This window comes from Elgaria multicarinata, chromosome 1 (assembly GCF_023053635.1).
Source record: "Elgaria multicarinata webbii isolate HBS135686 ecotype San Diego chromosome 1, rElgMul1.1.pri, whole genome shotgun sequence".
Taxonomy (NCBI): Eukaryota; Metazoa; Chordata; class Lepidosauria; order Squamata; family Anguidae; genus Elgaria; species Elgaria multicarinata.
In genome coordinates this window covers 153,774,188-153,793,018 of record NC_086171.1, presented here as the reverse complement: position 1 = coordinate 153,793,018, position 18,831 = coordinate 153,774,188, and the positions used below count along the sequence as shown (strand labels likewise).

General features: G+C 41.5%; 1 protein-coding gene across 3 annotated transcripts in view; it reads right to left on the bottom strand.

Annotated features, from left to right (window-relative positions):
• Positions 1-18,831, bottom strand: part of EIF2B3 (eukaryotic translation initiation factor 2B subunit gamma) — a 90,193-nt gene that overhangs the window by 12,244 nt on the left and 59,118 nt on the right. For all 3 annotated transcript variants that reach the window (XM_063118586.1, XM_063118595.1, XM_063118603.1), the window contains exons 9-10: positions 16,519-16,596; positions 15,160-15,308 (exon numbers count right to left, since the gene is read on the bottom strand). In XM_063118586.1, coding sequence (XP_062974656.1) covers positions 15,160-15,308; positions 16,519-16,596 — 227 coding nt within the window. The remainder of the gene's footprint in view (positions 1-15,159; positions 15,309-16,518; positions 16,597-18,831) is intronic.

Here is an 18,831-nt window from a genome sequence, read left to right as displayed (position 1 = left end):
GTTAAAAGGTATCTCATTTACCTAGTTTGAAAGGGAACTTTTAACTGTCTTAATTTATATCGTACCATGGGGCTTGTGCATCAGAATGAATGGTAGAGAGAAAATGGTTGGATCCAGAAAAAGACAAAGTGGAGTTCCACTTACACAAGGGGGCTTTCCAACCTCTTCCTCATTCCTGAATCCCCCACCCCACAAAAAACTATGCCTGAGGGCTGGAAGCACCTTTTCCTGGTGCAAGTGGCTCTCTAGATTCAGCCTGTGTGTTATTTTTATCAATTTATATTTTCAACATTAGAAATATGGGATAAGAGTATTTTCAACTACATCTCTGTCAATCAATTTTAATCGACAATTTAAAATCACATCTAAATCTTCCATATGGATAAAACATGGAACTGTAAGATTTCAAGAAGCATTTTCTGATGACCACTTTGTGACTTTTTGGATGATTCATTAAAAAAAAATAATGGAAAAAAAACATCCAATGGTTCTAGTATTTTCGGAGATGATCTGAGTTAAAAAGTAATGGGGAAAAATGAGAACCAGATTAACTGATTTTGAAAAATTAGCTTTTAATTGCAAAGATTCTAAAGGCGTGTTATTTAGAAACTATTGTCAATTGTTATCCACAAATTACTAGTATGGAACTAATTTTAAAATGAGATGGGAAAAATGCTTGGAAAATTCTTATAGTGTCTGGGATAAAATCCTTATTAAAAGTTTGGAGAATTCTGTTGGTATTAATATATAAAAGGAGCTTTATAAAATAATTTATGCTTGGTATTTAACCCACAAAAATGGAATAAAATACATGAAAAATATTTTAATAAATGCTGGAGATGTGATGTGCTTTGTGCTATTTTGTATATTTATTTATTGCATTTTAATACCGCCCAGTAGCTGAAGCTCCCTGGGCAGTTCACAAAAACTTATTTACATATGTAATGGAAGTATCCTGACCTTATAACATCTGGATTCCAAAATTCATCTTGGTGTATGTGAGGCCAACCAAACAATCACAAATTTTTTCATCAGGGAAGATGTTATAAAAAGCAGGTGTATATGTGTGGGGCAAGAGAGAATCCCACTGTTCCCTGACTTGAAGGTGAAGTCATATTGTCTATATGAGTCCCAAGGTAGAGGGAGGGTGGTGGTGGAGGAGGAGTCAACATTGAAATTAGGCTGCAAGTCATGCAATTGTTATAGGAAGGATCCACTGCTGCCCCTAAGGCTGCTGGGATGAAGGAACGAAATGTCTGATTCTATATTTTTGAATATATAAAATCCAGCTGTTGTCAGAAGCATTTTTCATCCTGGATGAAGCACATCGGGGTTTTTTACTGGTGGATCATTGAGAGAAATTAGGCAGTCTTTATATTAAAGCAGGAAATAATTTTAAATGCTGTTAAATACACACACACATACATCAACTGAAGCCAAATTGGGTAGTTTTACCTAGTAGTTGTAGGGGATGAACCTTCAGAGAATAAAGTCTCAGCTTCTGGTGGTACAGACACACTGGCGGAATTAATTCCCCCTTCTCCTGCTGCCGCCCCCGGTGTCCGCAGATTTGCTCCCAAAGGCTGGGGTACCTCTTCGAAGCAGATTTGTAGTAATGCAGGGATGTACTGGGGAAGATAGGAACGGGAGTCCCACTGTGGGCAGCCCATTCACTTTACTGGATGAAATGGTGAGAGATGATTACTTATTAATCTCTCATTTATTAACAAGAGTTAAGATTGCAGTTGTTAAAAATAGGCAGAAAGCAAAACCCAATAATAAAAGAATGGATCGCCACAGTATGGTATACTAAAAGCAAGTAACAGTTTATTTTATTTATTTTTATTTATTTATTACATTTTTATACCGCCCAATAGCCAAAGCTCTCTGGGCGGTTCACAAAAATTAAAACCATAACAAAACAAAACAGTTGTGGAAGGAAGCCAACAAACAGAAACTTTTGTGAAAATACGGTATTCATTTATTGAATTTTAGAAGCCTATGTATAGATTGATACAAATGTTTATAGGGTTTCTTTTCAGTTCAGTAGTAAAATTCGATTCATTTGTTTTGTGAAGCAATTTTGGCAGTGTTTTTACTTTTTAAAGATTTACAACAACAACACAGAGGAGCACTACCAAGAATTTGATTTAGGGTTGAAATTACAATCTGAATTTGCTTGAAGCTGAGCAAAAATCAAATAGCTGAGTTGGTCTCTTCCAGCACTCTATGGAGATGAGGGGATTTGACCCAGTTTTGTGGTAGTAACCCAAGCGTAGCCATCAGATGCTAAAATACGTTAATGTATTGTCCAGGTGTGATAAAGCAAAAGAGGGTTGGGGAGACTTTTTTTAAGGCAGGGCTCATAGAGGAGAGATGACCAAGAAGGCATAAGGGGAGGGGGTAGATTACAAGGGTTTAAGTCTTTAAAGCAGGGACCACCTAACAAGATGACTCCAAAATGCTTCTAATTTCAGTAAGGCCGCTACCCTCCCCTCCCCTCCCCCAAACTGCCATTGTAAACAACTAATCCCAGCAGAAAACAACAGAGAGTAAAATGTATACTCATTCTGCAGCATTCCAAGCCTTGCTTTATCTTTTATTTATTTTTCTAAGAGGTCAGAGATTGTTTGAAGGGGGAGGGGGGGGAAGGAAGCCAAAGACACAGGCCATCTCTTGTGTGGGCTTAAAGGAAGCTGTTTTAAAGGCGATGTCCAAGAACATACAATCTGGAGTTTTTATAGCAGAGCAATCCCAGGCCTCATTCTCTCCCCCCCCACCCCCTTTCTGTGGTAAAGCTACACAGCTTTAAATCAAAGGACAGGGTGGTCGATTGCTTCGGAAAGAAATGTAAAGAATTGGGAAATAATTCCTTTTCCTGTTGAAACTATAAATAAGGAAGGCTGATTTACACAGTGCCAGGACTGCTGACTTTCAAAGCTTGCTATCTGTCTATAAATCAAGCATGTTGAGGGAAGTTAACCCTATACTTAAAGGGGGGGAGAGAAGCAAAGCCTCCACCACCTAAGGTAGCGAGAGTGCCAAGGAAATGTGGTCTTCTATTCTCTTCAAACATACTGTGGAGGAATGGGGAATGACAAGGGAGGGAGACCAAAATCTGCAGCGTTCAGCACACAAGCAACAGTCTGCAGAAATCCAAAAACACAGCCTATAATTACAGGCTACCCACCAATTATTTAGGACTCAATGATTAAAGTAATGAACAGCCATAGAGGAAAAGGAGCTTAGATGACTGAGGTCAAGACCTCAAGCAGAGTCCTGGCCCTAGACTCACCTACTGGGAAAGGTATGGATGACAAACACTTGCCTTGCAGCCAGCCTGGGGACATGGAGAAGCACAACACATCAGCTCCTTTAACTGGTACTTTTTAATGTCACATCAGTGGCTAATGAGGCAGCTGCTCTGCATTATTTAGTATTGGGTGATGTCGCCAACATACTAACCAGCCCTGACTGGACTTTGCAGGGGGTGCCTATACCAATCCAAAGAGTTGTGACTGGATATGTGGTGAAATATGTGCCTGAGAAAGGGAACTATGAACCATGATTAACCATAATTTGTGAAGCTTTCATCCTCTTTATCAGGTATCCTATGCAAAATTATTGCCAGTCCGGCTTGTGTGTATTTCTCAATTGGAACTGGGGCAGCCTAGAAATCTTGGAGGTGTACAGCAGCCTCCCCCCAACCTGGGGCCTTCCAGATGTTGTGGACTACAACTCCTGATAAATGGCCATGCTTGCTCCGGCTGATGGGAACTGCAGCAAAAACAGCTGGAGGGCAACAAGTTGGGAGATGGCTGGTGTGCAGAATACTCTACTTCCTTACAGATTCCTGGCTGACCTGTCTCAGCGCTGGTGTTGAGATCCCTAGACATAGGGCTCTGTGAAACTTCAATATCCAGATCAATGGTTCCTTGTCAGAACTAGATTGACCTCATTGCTGCCATTGCAACCATGGAGCTCACAAAATGTAACAGCAGCCCAAAATATGTGGCATGACATACACTTTATTTTACACAAGCCTAGAATCTGTTGATCTGTATATTGGGGCTTAAGAATATCTAAGATGCTACTTTTAGATGCTTTGGCAGCGCATGAATCTCAGGGACGTTTAACATTTGGATAGATGGAGAATTGGTTAAAATGGCCGGTCTGGAGACTTGTGGAACTGATTCATTTCCAGAGCGTAAAATTGCTCATTGACCTTGCATGTCTTTCTGCCAATTCTCTAGTTAGCTTCTAAAATAGTACATAACATGCAGACTATCAGCAATTGTTTCTAGGTGTTCCCTACCCCTACCCCATTGCAGAGCCAGGCAACTTCCTGGTTTAAAAGGGAACAATTGGTAATGAAGCTGCAGGAATGACAGAATGCAAGTGCTAGAAGACTCAAATTGAATCTGACCAAATATGCCCAAAAGCCCCATTTGAAGGCCTATGATGTGGCAGCAAACCTTACCGCCACCACTGCAGCTAGAAGAGTTGTTCAAAGCAGTACAGCGGCTGATATAACCTTGTTCCCCCCAATTGAATATTATGGCATCCAAACTTGCTTTGACTTTTTATTAGGTACTTGGAGATAAAATAATCTGTATTTACTTTGACTGAGCCACCACAACTGAAGCAGAAACTGAGCCAGAGATGTCCAAAGTCCCTCCTTGTCGCCAAGGCTTAGAGAAGTTTCAGTTGTTGTCCAAGGATGTTTTTACTTGGGGGGATATTAGTACAGTTGTCTAAGCCTTGTCCCTAGGTCATATCCCCATTAATAAATGAGCATACTTAGGCATCTTTTCCAGTCACATATCTATTACAGAGTTTATGCCCCTGGAGTACTTTGTCTCTAATCCTTGACCATGGTGGAAAGGAATTTTACTCTTCCTAGTGTAGCCAGATGATTACTTTTGAGAATGTTCCCTAGCCCTCTGGATCAGATTTAACACAGGGCACTAGTTGCATACAATTGCATACACATACCTTCTCTCCATACTTTTACATTTTTGCCGAAGTGCAGTAAGCAACAGAATATATATTCTCTCATCTAGAAGCTCCAGAAAGGTTTTTTATTCCTTCTATATGCATGGGAATTTTATTTTGTTTGATCTCTGGCTGAATCTCATAGAACATTGACTGGTTACATTTAAGGCAACAGAGGTTGTGGCACTGAAGTGACAACTAGATTTGGGGTGTCTTAATTATATAGCAGAAGCAGAAACTATCACCTTCCACTCCCATGTCAAGTACCTCCAGGTTTCATATATCAATAGTTGCCTGATTCAGAGAATTACCCATTTAGGAGGCTCTTTGTACATTTTTCTCAGACTCAGGTGTCAATCAACATCTCTGAAACAGATTGAAGCAGCTCTTAAGTCTTTTTGACTGGGTGGGGTGGGGAAGAGAGAGGTCCCTTCAGTTTGATCAAATGTCTACTGCTTCTTGCAGTAGGTTTATATGAATTTATCACTGCTTGCAAAGAAATGCAATGAAGAGTTTTGTAGCACTCATCAGTGTAAAACACATTATGCAAAATAAGGAGGGATGAGGGGGGTAATTGGTATAAATGACTCAATTCTTCAAGCTGGGACTTGGTCTTTTGGCAGGGCAACAGGAAGAGACAGTATCACAAAAACACACACAACATATTTCACCCAGTGGGCATTCCCATGAGCTCATAGGCCACTAAGCAATGCTTCTGGGTGGTCTGATGACTTGGGTCTTCCATAATGGTGAAGGACATGTAAGGTGTCAACAAGCGACTTTCCCTATTAGTATAATGCAGTGCAGAGCTCATCGTAGAACTCCAGAGGCATAGTTGGCCAGGCCCAATGCCAAAGCAAGCATCTTGATGGCTGTTTCTTGTCTGTTCTTTGGCAAGGGCTGCTTTGGATTTAAATAGAAATCTTACATGGGAATATTTTCTATATTTTTGTCCCTTTTAAATGGTGGACATCATCCACAAAGCCCATGGAATATAAACAGGTACTTCCAATTTCATGCTGCTCTAGTTTTGTGGGGGAAATGGTTTCTTCAGAATCCAGCAAATTCTACATCACATTAATGCCTGAGCGCAATGCTTAGGCCTTGCTGCCTGACTTATGACAAACTGTCTTTCTTATAGCACCCACCACTTAGCATTGGACGAAAGTACTTTTCCCCAGTGTGTCCAATATGAGAGAAGCACACCATTCGGCAAGCCCAACAAGGAGTATGCCAAAATGATATTTGATGGGGTGGCACCCACGTGACAGCTACCATCCTAAGAAGCAGGCCACCACAGAATAAAATGTTTGATCATCACCGCAGGAGCTCCACATTATATGCAGCTTTGCAAATGATGAGGTTGGAAACAACTTCATTTTCTCATTCCTTCCCAGGAACGATTGTGTTGTAAAATATATTTTATGATGCCACACAAATACCGCCTTGGCAGCAGCCTTGCTCTCTTGTGCATGTTATACAAGGTGGGGGGGGGAGCTTCTGTGCTGTGCCCCTATAAATCCCCAATACCACCCTGGGCTTAATTAGAACTTTCTTCAGATCACTCACAACTTAGTACATCAGGTGCTGATTTGGCACTATCGAGGAAACAACCCATAAACTACACAATCAATATGCAGTTAGCAGCCAGTTCCTCTTGCTTTGCTTGTTGGATTGTTGTTTTTATTTCCCCTTGTACATATTCTCATAGAAAGTAGCATTAAATTGGAGACATGTGGTAGGCGGCAACAGGGCTTAACTAGACACATGTGCTCTCTCTCTCTCTCTCTCTCTCTCTCTCAAGCCTGCTGCCTGAACTACAGCAAATGCATCTGCATCAGCCACTGAGACAGGTTATGTGGAATGTGCATAACACCAATGAGCAGCAGCTCACTTTCTATGGACTATACAGGTTTGTCAGTAACTTTTTTATTTACTTCTGACACTTCTATCGTGACTTTTTATACAAAATATAATTGGGGTGGCTTACAAACAATAAAACAATAATGATCAATAGAACAAAATAATCTAGAAGAGGTCACAACAGTAGTTCCTTAGTCAAAAAGTCCTGCTGAAATAAATCCATATTTGCTGCTCATTAAAAAATGAGCAGCAGTGGGGCCAAATGTCCTGTTCTTGGGGGGCTGGTCCAGATTCTGAGTGCCAAGGACCTCATCTAGGTCAGTGGCAGGCAGACATTTGCAGGCACTTATTTTATTTGTATATTATTATAAATTATTATCATCATTATTATCATCATTTATATCCCACTTTTTTTCCTCCAAGGGACCCAAGGCAGTGTACATAATTCTCCTCCTCTCCATGTTATCCTCACAACAACAACAACCCTGGAGGTAGGTTGGGCTGAGAGTCTGTGACTGGCCCAAAGTCACCCAGTGGGTTTCCATGGCCGAGTGGGTACTAGAACCCGGATCTCCCGACTCCCAGCCCAACACCTTAGCCACTACACCACACTGACTCTCACATTAGAATCCTGAGATCCAGCAACCAGAGCCAAGTGCAAAATAGCGTGGGGTGGGGACAGGGGACAGGACACACACACTAAGAATTAAGGAATAAGGGTGCCCTCAGAGCACATATTCAACCCATTCTGGGTTCTCCCATAAACCTTCCATTTCAGCAGCCTTATTGAGAAGAGCAGGCTGGGAGAGCCTTTTCTTGTTACCGTTGTTAAACAAAAGGGTATCAGAAAACCTTTGGAATCTACTGAAATTCATACCAAGATCTACCAGCAGATTCTGATCTATAGTAGGGGAGCATTTGTAATTGCATGGCAGTTTTAGTGAGGAAAAGTGGGATTTGTTTTATCTCATCAGAAATGTTATGAATTTTGTTGGAAGCCATCTTGATACTACATGCCACACACCATAGAATGACACCATAGAAATTATCCATCAATTGGTAGTTTCTGATGAAACCAAACCAGTTCCACCTTTTCCTCACTAAAACTGCCACTGAGCATCATTTTCCTACATATGCTCCTGGACTACTACTTTCTGCCCAGCCTGGACGTAGGCTGTGTACAAATCTTGCTACTTATTCCTCCCCAACTCTTTCAAAAACCTCAACTTCAATCCAGGATTTCTCACCTCAGCCTTCTTAACTGTCACTTCTGTTTCCCATCACACTCATCACTTAGCATTCATACTTAGTTGCAGACCTACTATGAAGGAAAGTAAGACAGGCAACAAGTTCAACTCAAAACAGATTTTGGTCAGCAGAATGACAGAACACATCTGATCCTTGCAGCAGAATCCACTAGACACTTTCTTGGCAAGCCCCACTGAAAGGAATGGGGAACCTCACAAAAGGATGGTAGTTCCTTTTGTAACCTTTTCAATGAATTTTGAGCAGGAGAACTTCCCTATCAATTGTGCCACATCAAAGGTGACAAAAGGATTTTTTTGACCCAGGCACCCTGGTCCTCAGTACCTTTCATCCCCATCCCTGGAAGCCTTGCACAAATGTCTTCATTCTAAGCATATTGTTCCACTAGGGGAACCTCATCTGATTGACCTCTGCTCCATTAGAAGATCAAGCTTTTAAGTTTCCCCACTATCACCAAAGTATGAACCAGGGCAAAAATTCTATATACCATAAAAAGGATTCAACATGAATTCCCCAGGCTAGTTCTGAAATCACAAAAAAATATGCATGAATGGAAGTTCTTGATCATTCCTAGACTTTCCAGAGTGATCTACTGCCGTGCTCATACTCAAGAACTCCATGTCTTCACTTGTCAAAAGTGGACTCAGAAAGCACTTTGTTTGGTTGATTTTGTCTTTTAATATCTTTAACACAATGGATTAACTGTTGGGACCCAGAGGCAAACATTTTGTAGGCAAACATAACCAGTTTAAACCCCATGGCTTCTGGGAATGTAGCCGAACACCTCTAGTATTTAAGTAATATGCTCAAAATAAATCTGACTGAATCATACAATACGAGCAAGGATCCTGCCAAACATGTTACTATTACCAATGACATCAGTTTTACTCTGATGACATCCACTGCTACTTTAAAATTTGTCATCTGGCAAGCTAGCTTCCCAGCTGTGCTGTGCATTCTGTGAGAACTGGTCTGTAAACTCCCAATGAAATGCCACATTCTTCTGCCCATTTGATGGTAGCAAATAGAATACTTTAATGTGGAGATGTTAAAACAAAGAATAATTATCAATTGTAGGGCACTGTAGCAAGTAGCAACAGAATCCCTTTTCAAAGAGTTGATTGTGCATGTGACTAGACACCTAGACACTCCTATTAAATAATCCACTGACGATCTGTCAATTTAGTATCCTAGAGGTATTTCCCCTACATTCCATTTACATGTCAAAAACTGAAATCTGGATAAGGACTTGATGTTTGTTTCACTACTTCTTTCAACTCCCACAAAACTCAAAATTAGGTACTATTTAGCTCTAACGCATTTGAGCACATCACACATGAACTAAACCACTTAGTAACTGCAACATACTGCCAGAGCTTATGCTGAGATGGACGTACATCATGGAAGGGGGCAAAGTTCACAGTTGCCCTCACCTACACATCTTCTCCTTAAATTGCTCCTTAAATAAGATTACCATTTCTTCTGCTTTCTCTATGATTGTGGACGATACAGATTCAACTGCACAGATCTGCTGCCTTCATATCCGGTTTAGTTCTGAGTGATACTACCGTGTTTCCCCGAAAATAAGACAGTGTCTTATATTAATTTTTGCTCCCAAAGATGCGCTAGGTCTTATTTTCAGGGGATGTCTTATTTTTCCATGAAGAAGAATACGGTACACATTTATTGTTGAACAAAAAAAAGGTCATTTTCGGGGGGATGCCTTATATTACAGCGAGAGGCAAAACTGGAAGTAGGTCTTATTTTCAGGGGATGTCTTACTTTCGGGGAAACAGGGTAGTTGTGCTCCCTTTAGCAGTGGATCATTCCTGTGCTTCAGAACAACTTCAACTCAGGCTCTCTTGCTTTAGGGAAAGAAGCACTGAATGCCTCTATTAATGGTGCCCTTTTTTCCTTCTGATGCTATGCGTAGATTCTTGACGCTACAGCAACTGGATTTTAGCCATTTTAAAACACAGTAGTAGAAACTCCGGTCTCAGTAATGGTCATGGAGAAGAGGAAGGAAGAGGTGCCTCTATTTAGCTGTATTGGCTGTTGTGGAGAGATTATGGCTATAAAAGCACCAGATTCCTAAACAAGCCATAGTGAACAACTTCCATAATCATTGCCCAATGTACCCCTGAATTTGCTACAGAGGGAGCAGAAAGGAGCCAACCATAAGAGAAAGATACAAATCAACATCCCCCCTTCAGTTATTGTCAGAGGTCATTGCTGCTTGCATGATGTGATGTAAAACCAGAAGATTTGAGTGTCAAACACTCAGAGACATAAATAATATGACCCTACTATGATATACTTCACCCGAAGTTACAAAGCCAATGCTCATTCCCAGCTGCTACAGAGACTGAAGGAGTCCACATGGCTCTTGTGCAACATGCACAGAAACACCTAGCTGCCAACTGAACAGCTTCTACAGCTTGGTTAGTAGATTCTACCTGACTGCAGTGTGTCCACGTATCACTGAGACCTTGAGAATGTCCACAGGGAAACCATGACAATTCCCCATGCCTGTTAACTGATTTTCTTTATTTGCTCACTACATTTCTATATCACCCAAGCACTCCTCAGATGCTTCATAAAACAAAAAGCCATAAGATATACAAGTATAATAAAATGATGTTAAACCTAAAACAAATTAAAACAACTACAGAATAAAACAGTAAAGGTTCTAAACAAGGATGGGGAACATGTGGGCCTCCAGATGATATCGGACTGAAACTCCCAGCAGCTCTCGCCGGCCCAGCCAATAGGGACGATGGCAGTTGCTGTCCAACAACATCTGGAGAGCCACACATCCCTCACACATGTCACACCAAAAGGTTTTACAACTGAAAGACTTAAAAGACTGGGAGAATAAAAATTCTTCACCTAGCACCAAAAAGACTATAATGTAAATTCCAGGCAAGCCTCTCTGGGAAGGGCATTCCATAACCAAAGTGCCAACACTAAAAAGGCTCTTCCTCTAGTAGCCACCAGTCGCACCTCATTTTGTGGGGGCACCTAGAGAAAAGCCTCAAAAGATAATTTTAGGGACCACAAAACACGATAAAACAAGGTTAAAAACATGATAAAACTATAGGGCTGGAAGTGAGGCCTTGAAGCTCAAAGCAAAACAACTTCCTCCATAGTCGCCGGAAGCTCCCTCCTGTTGAAGCCCAGGTTGCTCTGTCTCTTTGCCATCGGACTTGCAGGCGAGGAGAAAGGCTACTTTAGGGACCAGGAAGGTAAATACTTGATTAGTCAGCATTTCTCAGGTATTTGTATTGTTCTATAAATGATTTCCTCTACATACACTTTAAATTGGGCTTGGAAACACACCAGTAAACAGTGGAAGTAGTGCAGTATATGCACAATATGATCTGATTGCCTCTACCCCAACATTTGGGTAGGGCAGATGCATTCTGAAGCAGCTGACATTTCCAGACTGTCTTCAAAGGTAGGCCCGCATTAAAGTAGTCCAGCCCGGACATCACTAGTGCATGGATAACCGAGGAAAGGTCCATCCTCTCCAGATAGACTGGAGCCCTAAGCTGGTAAAATGCATTCCTAGACACTTGAGCTTCCCCAGTTAGTGCAGAGTTCAGAAGCATTCTCAGACTATTGGGGTGATCTTTTAGGGGGAGTGCAACTCCTTCTAAGACCACTTGTAAACCTCTATCCAGAGTAGTTGGTTTCCCAACCCAAAGTACCTCCATCTTGTCTGGATTAAGTTTCAGCTTGTTTACCTTCGTCCAGTACCAAACAACTTCCAGAGTTCAACAGCCTCCCTGGGATACATAGATAGAAAGGAGAGGCAGAGCTGTATATCATACTAACGACACGTTAGCCCAAACCTGTTGATGACTTCCCGCAGCGGTTTCATATGGACGTTAAAAGGCATGGGGACAGGAAGGAACCTTGCGGCACCCTACAGGCCACAGGGTGGGACAGAAGTCCCTCAGCATTATCTTCTGAGACTGCTCCTCCAGGAAAGACCAAAACCACTTTAAAACAAGGCCTCCTAAACCCAACCCAAATAAACAACCCAGAAAGATACCATGATTGTCAGTATCAAAACCAGCTAAGATAGCTGCTGGTTAAGGGTCACCTCCATCCAAATTAGCAAGCTAGAATTGTCATAAAAGACAACTGCTTCATACTTATGGAGAAATACAAAATAATTACTTCAGCATATCATGAAAAACTGTATTTTGGGATAGGAGAGCATCTCAGCAGGTCAAAACTTTCTCAGCTGAGAAAGTGAGCTAGCCACAGCTGTAGAAGGAAGATCCTCATAATTACATGCTGCTGTATTTCACATTTCTTCCATGATGGATGATTTTTAACCTCTGGGAGGGCCAAGGAAGACAAAACCTATTTTCAGTTGTTTGATAGATTTCATGTACAACTTAGAAGAAAAATTCAGTTTAACACAGAGGAGTTCAAACAGAGTCTCTGAACTATAGTCAGCAAAGCAAGTGATTAATGGGGTTTTCAGCTACTGGATATTTAAAATAAGTGATCAGGAAAATATTAATGTAATAGCAGATTATTTTAACACACAAAGTATATAAAATGTTTTCCAACCCAGCCTTAGGCACTCACTGCTAAATATAGTATGGGTAGGCCTAAAACACTCATGACAACAGGAACATCAACAGCTACTAGACATCTTACAAAGGATGATTTGAAGCAAGAAATGAAAAGACAGGACATTAAGAACTCTAGTAATTCCGATATAGACTCAATCTAAGGCAGGACGACTGAATTAGATGGATGGAAAGCCTATTTGTTTATAAATTGAATATCCCCATCCCTTTGCTTTCCATTTTCACTTAAAACTCACAATAGAATAGAAGTGCTATTTATCAAGTTTAATTCATTTTCACCACAACAGCAAAATTGTACAGGATCACTTTACAAACGAACTGGAGACTAGCTATTATCTCTGCACTAAGGGATTCTGATTTATGATGTGCTTGCAATGACTCAAAGTTTGGCAACTGGGCGCCATGCTCACCTGTAATTTAGTTCTGTAACTGCAGTGTCCTCCAGAGATCTTACATCGTTCCTTGGATCCTCTACATCCAAGCATGTGACTACAAGAGCCAACTTCACATTTTTCAGTGGCCTCACCACTCCCTTGAGTACTATCAGCCAACACCAGGCTTGAAGAGGGAGGGGTCAATTAAGGCCTGTAGGATTTCCTACTCACTAACAGTCACAGGAAGCTGCCCAGTAAAGGGAGGTGGAACCCTCACAGAGCAACTATCACTTAGATAGCCATTTGTCTTTCTCAAGTCCAGGGCTGCCCTACAATTAAGCAGCAGGAAGCAGGCATTGCAGGTGGCACGAACTGGGAAGAAAGGCGAAAAGGGCCTGCTGCTGCTTTGCCAGCCACTCTCTCCCTCCTGCCACCGCTGCCTCCCTCCCTAGCTGCCTGCCTGCTTGCTTGGTCAGCTGGTCAACAGCTTGTGGCTGTCCGGCAGCAGCTCCTTCTCCCTCCCCTGGCTGGCAGCTCCCACCTTCTGCCCCAGCTGCGGGACTCATGGCTGGGAAACTCGGCCAAAATACTGCTCTAGTTTGGTGGAGTCTCCCAGCTGGCCGATGAAGTATTGTAAACCACCCAGAGAGCTTCGGCTGTGGGGCGGTATATAAATGTAATAAATAAATCAATAAATAATGAAATATATATAAGTGGCGGTGGCTCGCCTGAGGCAGCAACTTTGGTTGGGCTGGGCCTGCTCAAGTCGTACTATTATGCTGTAGGACTGAACGGACACAGGATCAATAGCTACTGAGAAAAGCTCTCACCAAGTCCAAAAATAGAGAGTGTAGTTCTCTGGGAGTGTCTCTTGTGTGAGCCACACTGAAACAAGAACACTGAATAAGTTCACGATTCAGGTAAGATTTGAACTAGGGGCTTAGTGGTTCAGACTCTTAGCCAGGATGATAAATTAGCTCAAAGAACAAACGTGTTCTTCACACTGGTCTACTGGTCTTGCCACCCATGAAGTTTATTTATTTATTTATTACATTTTTATACGTCCTCATAGCTGAATCTCTCTTACAAAAGATTACAAAAGTTCCAAGTAGATTGTTCCCAGTCTTGGAAAATGAAGATAAAGGGTACCAAGCCCCTAGCACTTCTAAAAACATTAGAAAGAGGCAATGTCCAGTAATACTTCCATGTGCCCAGACCAAAGAAGAATTAATCTCAATATTTTAATTGTCAGGAGCAACATCCCAAATCACTGGATACAGAAACAGTTTCCACAGGGTTAGGCTGATATGAGGGAGGATATTGCAAGGGTAGGTTGCAGAAGAAGAGAAAGACGGGGTTCGGACAATTGCAGGGGCAAAAGAAGCCATTGGGCGTGCTTTATGTGTGACTTTAATTTGTATAATTATGCAATGCAGCTCGGGTTGCTGTTGTCCAAACCCGGTGTGGTGAGGGAGTTGTTTCTTAGCCATGCCACAACCCATGGCTGGTAGTAGGGATTGTGGAAGTGGCAAGAAGCCATCCCTGCTGCACCGTGCTGGGTTCGGGTTCAAATAACATGGCTACCCATGTTGCATTGTGGGTAATTATGCAAATCGCAGTTCTGCGCATGGTGGAAGAAAGCATGATGGTTTCTTTCACCCCTATGATCGTCCATGAACACAGCCAAAAATGGCTAAATCTGGAAGTATGGACAATGAATTCCGTATGACGGTGAATTGTATTGTCAAGAGTTTAGCACCAAGACAAATCATTGTGGGCCTTTCATATATTATCAGGTTTTAGTGGACTTGTTGGACTTTTGTTACTCATGTGGTGTACAGTTCCACATGTTGTCTTTCTAAGACATGCTTCGGTTACAGGGAAATAGCATTCTCCTAGTACTTGATGTTTTCATACCCTGGAAATCACTGGGAATCGTTCACCGATGTTTCAGTATTGCTGGGATATTCTTCCATCAGTAGACCCTAGCGGTTCAGTGCCCCAAATATAAACATATATAAAAAACAACCAATTTTGAGAAGACCACCTACCCTTCCTCAATTCTGACAGAGTTCATGATGATGCAGTTAGTAATTTTAACTTTGTCTTTGATAATACATGAAGTGCCAATAACAGAATGTTTAACTGCAGTCTTCTCTCCTACTTGTGTAGCAGCACCTACAATGCTGTCAGATCCAACCTAGAGAGGAGCAGAAAGAAAGCATCACCAAACTGATAGAGCATTAACCAGTCCCCCAGTAGCCTCTTCTTGATATTGGGACCAATTCGCACCCAAAATAGACCCAGGTAATTTATTTATTTATTTATTACATTTCTATACCACCCAATAGCCGGAGCTCTCTGGGCGGTTCCCCAAAATTAAAACCATTCAAAGTATAAAACAACAGTGTAAAACCATAATATAAAATACAATATAAAGGTAAGGTAAGCTTATGTAAAAGCCAAAGGGACAGTTGAAGTGCAATCCCTTACAGTAGAATAAGGTGTGCAATGCCCCACATGCCTCCCCACAGTTAAATGAAGTGTGTCTGTGGTTCAAAACTCCAAGGATCTTTTCCGTATGGACAAAGTCTGTTTTCTTCTCTTCAGTGCCCATGACAACATCACATTCCAAATTGATTGGCTGAAGACAGAAGTCTTTGCACATGTTGAGCTGTTTGTGTGCACTACATCACACCTATCATATTGGAGCAAAGGTGTTCTAATGATCAAGATCTTTGGCTGAGGAGGAGCAGGAAAAACAGAAAGAAGAGTACTGCCATCTGGCTTGCTCTCAGAATGTAAGAGTTACCATTTATAGCAGGGTAGATTGGAAATCTGTTGCACTGGGTTGGGGGATGTCTTGTCTAGTTGGATGTGAATGCTGACCTCATGATCTATCAAATTTGACACAGGCCAGCCTCCATGGATACAGAAAGCTAAGTTGAGGGCAACAAACGTGACGAGGGAGGAGCTGGGGCTGCAGTGCTTCTTCTCTTCACATGTTTACCCTAATCAGGTTCTGAATGCTACAATAGGGCTTTGGAGACTTCTGCATTGCATTCAGGCACCAAGAAGACAGAAGGGAAGCAGTGTGTATATGGACACAGATACTACCATCTGAATTATTATTTTTATTATTATTGCATTTATATCCCACCTTTTTTCCTCCAAGGAACCCAAGGCGGTGTGTACATAATCCTCCTCCTCTCTATTTTATCTTCACAACAATTACCCTGTGAGGTAGGTTGGGCTGAGAGTCTGCGACTGGCCCAAAGTCACCCAGTGGGTTCCATGGCCAAGTGGGGACTAATGCAGCCTCTGAGACCTTTAATTGCATTATACAGACAACGAATATGGAAGGAAATTGTGAAAACAAAAGGCAAGGAATATCTAAAGTTTTTACTCACCAGGCATTTGTCAATTATTTGTGCAGTGCTGTGAACTAGTAGTTCTTCTGGACAAAGTGAAGGCAGCATCTTAGGAACCTGGAATATGAAATCCAAAGTCACAAGTTAATAGGAATTATTTTATATAATTGCAATCACTCTCAGTTTACTAAACATTTGCAAATGATTATCTTCAGATGACTGAAGAAGATACTTATAGAGATGAGCAATATTGATGAATATATGGGACACCCCATATGCCCCAAAGATGCTATCATGAATTTTCCTTTAATAGGTAGTAATCAGGTTCCAGGAGATTTTGCAGACCAGCAATATGCAAAACCTTTACATATTAGGACAAATTCTGCATGCTACAGAACAGAATACACTCAGCAATATATATATATATTACAAGCAAGACCTTGTGCGAATAGAGTGCTGTGACATGAAGCTGATAAATTTGGGTTCAAACCTTGTCAGGGCCAAACTACAGGCGATCAGAAATTCTGAGGTGTCTCCTCCTGACTTTAAAGGACAAAATGAAAAATGGAGAAAACTGAAAGTTGGAACAGAAGACCATGAGGGGAGGGGAGGAGGTACTGCTTAACCCTTTCCCTTTCTGTCACCTGTCCACTCAAAATTGTCCCACCTGGAGGGGAGGGGGGGAAGACACAGGAGCTCTGTGAAGTTGTGTACATATTTAATAATGTAAGATTCTATGTGTTGCCCTATTTGCATCTTTATTAGAGGACTAAAGCAACAATCAATGACAGAGATAAGAAACATTTCTAAATTGTTTCAAGAAAAAAATAGATCTGCCAAGATAACCTTTTCATAAGCAAGTTCTGCTATCCAGATCGAAGACATCAGAAGTTGCATAGAAAAACTGTATTACAAACAGAAGTCAAGGACTTCAATGGCCCTGTTCAGAAGACACCTTAAACCACAGCAAAACTGGCTTTTTGCCTTATTCACTGTGGTTAAAGCCGTGGTTTAAAGTGTCTTCTGAACAGGGCCAATAAGTAGAAAAAAGTAGAGTGTAGACAGGACATGGAACTGGGTTTGCCTCATCCCATCAATTTACTGGGTGCCACTCAACATTACACCAGCTGGAAATGTACAAAAGGTGCTGTTCTGCTGGCCTGTGTGCAAACTGTTAGCAGAACTACTATCTCAATTAGCACACACAACATTAGCTTAACGAAGGTGTAATGAGTTGAGCAATGGAATCAAAATACTGGAGTTTACAGAGTCTCCGCAAGAGATAGAAGCTTTGTGCCACTGAAAACAATGCAATGTTTCAGGCTACCTGAAAGCTCAGACAGACATTATAGTATTTGTTAATTCTTTACATATTCTGAAAGACTGCTTTGTCAGTGTAAGGGCTAGAAAAAATGGACACGTGACCTGCTATATCACAGAGGATATTCCAAGGCTTAAGGGATGAACCACAAGTAGCAGGAAGGTAGATATGAGAACATCTAAAGCAGGACAAACGAATGGTGCATGTAGTTCAAGATGCTTGAAAAAATATGTAACAGTATAGGAGCGTTTTCTGTTCCATCATAGTCAAATTTGAGTGAAACTAGCAAGATGCATCAAGAATGGTTTGCATGTATAGTCAAGGCGCAACCCTCAATTACATTATCTGCAGCATGAGAAATGACCAGAGACAGAAGCAATTCCTCTACAGAGAAAAAGGAAGAGATGAAAGAGAGCAGGATTTTCAGGGAGTACCAGGGTCAATGGGAGGCCTAGCGTTTCATTTTTTTCTGATTAAACCTACTTCCTGTTCTTGGAGCTGCTCCCTCCTGCTGCCACCTGCCCACACAAAGGCAATAGCAAACTTGAGAGGTCAACTGAAACAAGTAAAACATTTCCTGACGACAAGGACAGGGACGTAAAATGCTGTTCTTTCTGCTGCTTCGGCAGTGTTAACAGCTGCTTCACAAGTTATTCATAAAAAAAATGTATGCTGTGTTCACACTGCCACAGTTGCACATGCATTGATTTCACGGTGTGTACACACACAATGAAGCTACAGCGAAATGTGCCTCCTTCACATGTATTCAAATGATGGAAGAGCTATTCCAAACATGATCATACATTGTGCATACAAAAGGTGTACGCTCAAGCCGAAATATGTAAAGCAGTCTTAAGAGAATAATGCTGTAGGTAGGGACTCTTACTTTCTGAATTAATCCCTCATTTTGACATGATTTCTATAGTATCCAATTGCTTAAATTAGCTCACAAACAACTAGAATGGATGAATGAAACTTTACACATTGAAACAGCAAAAGCAATGTGGAAAGGGGGGGGGGGAACCCACCCA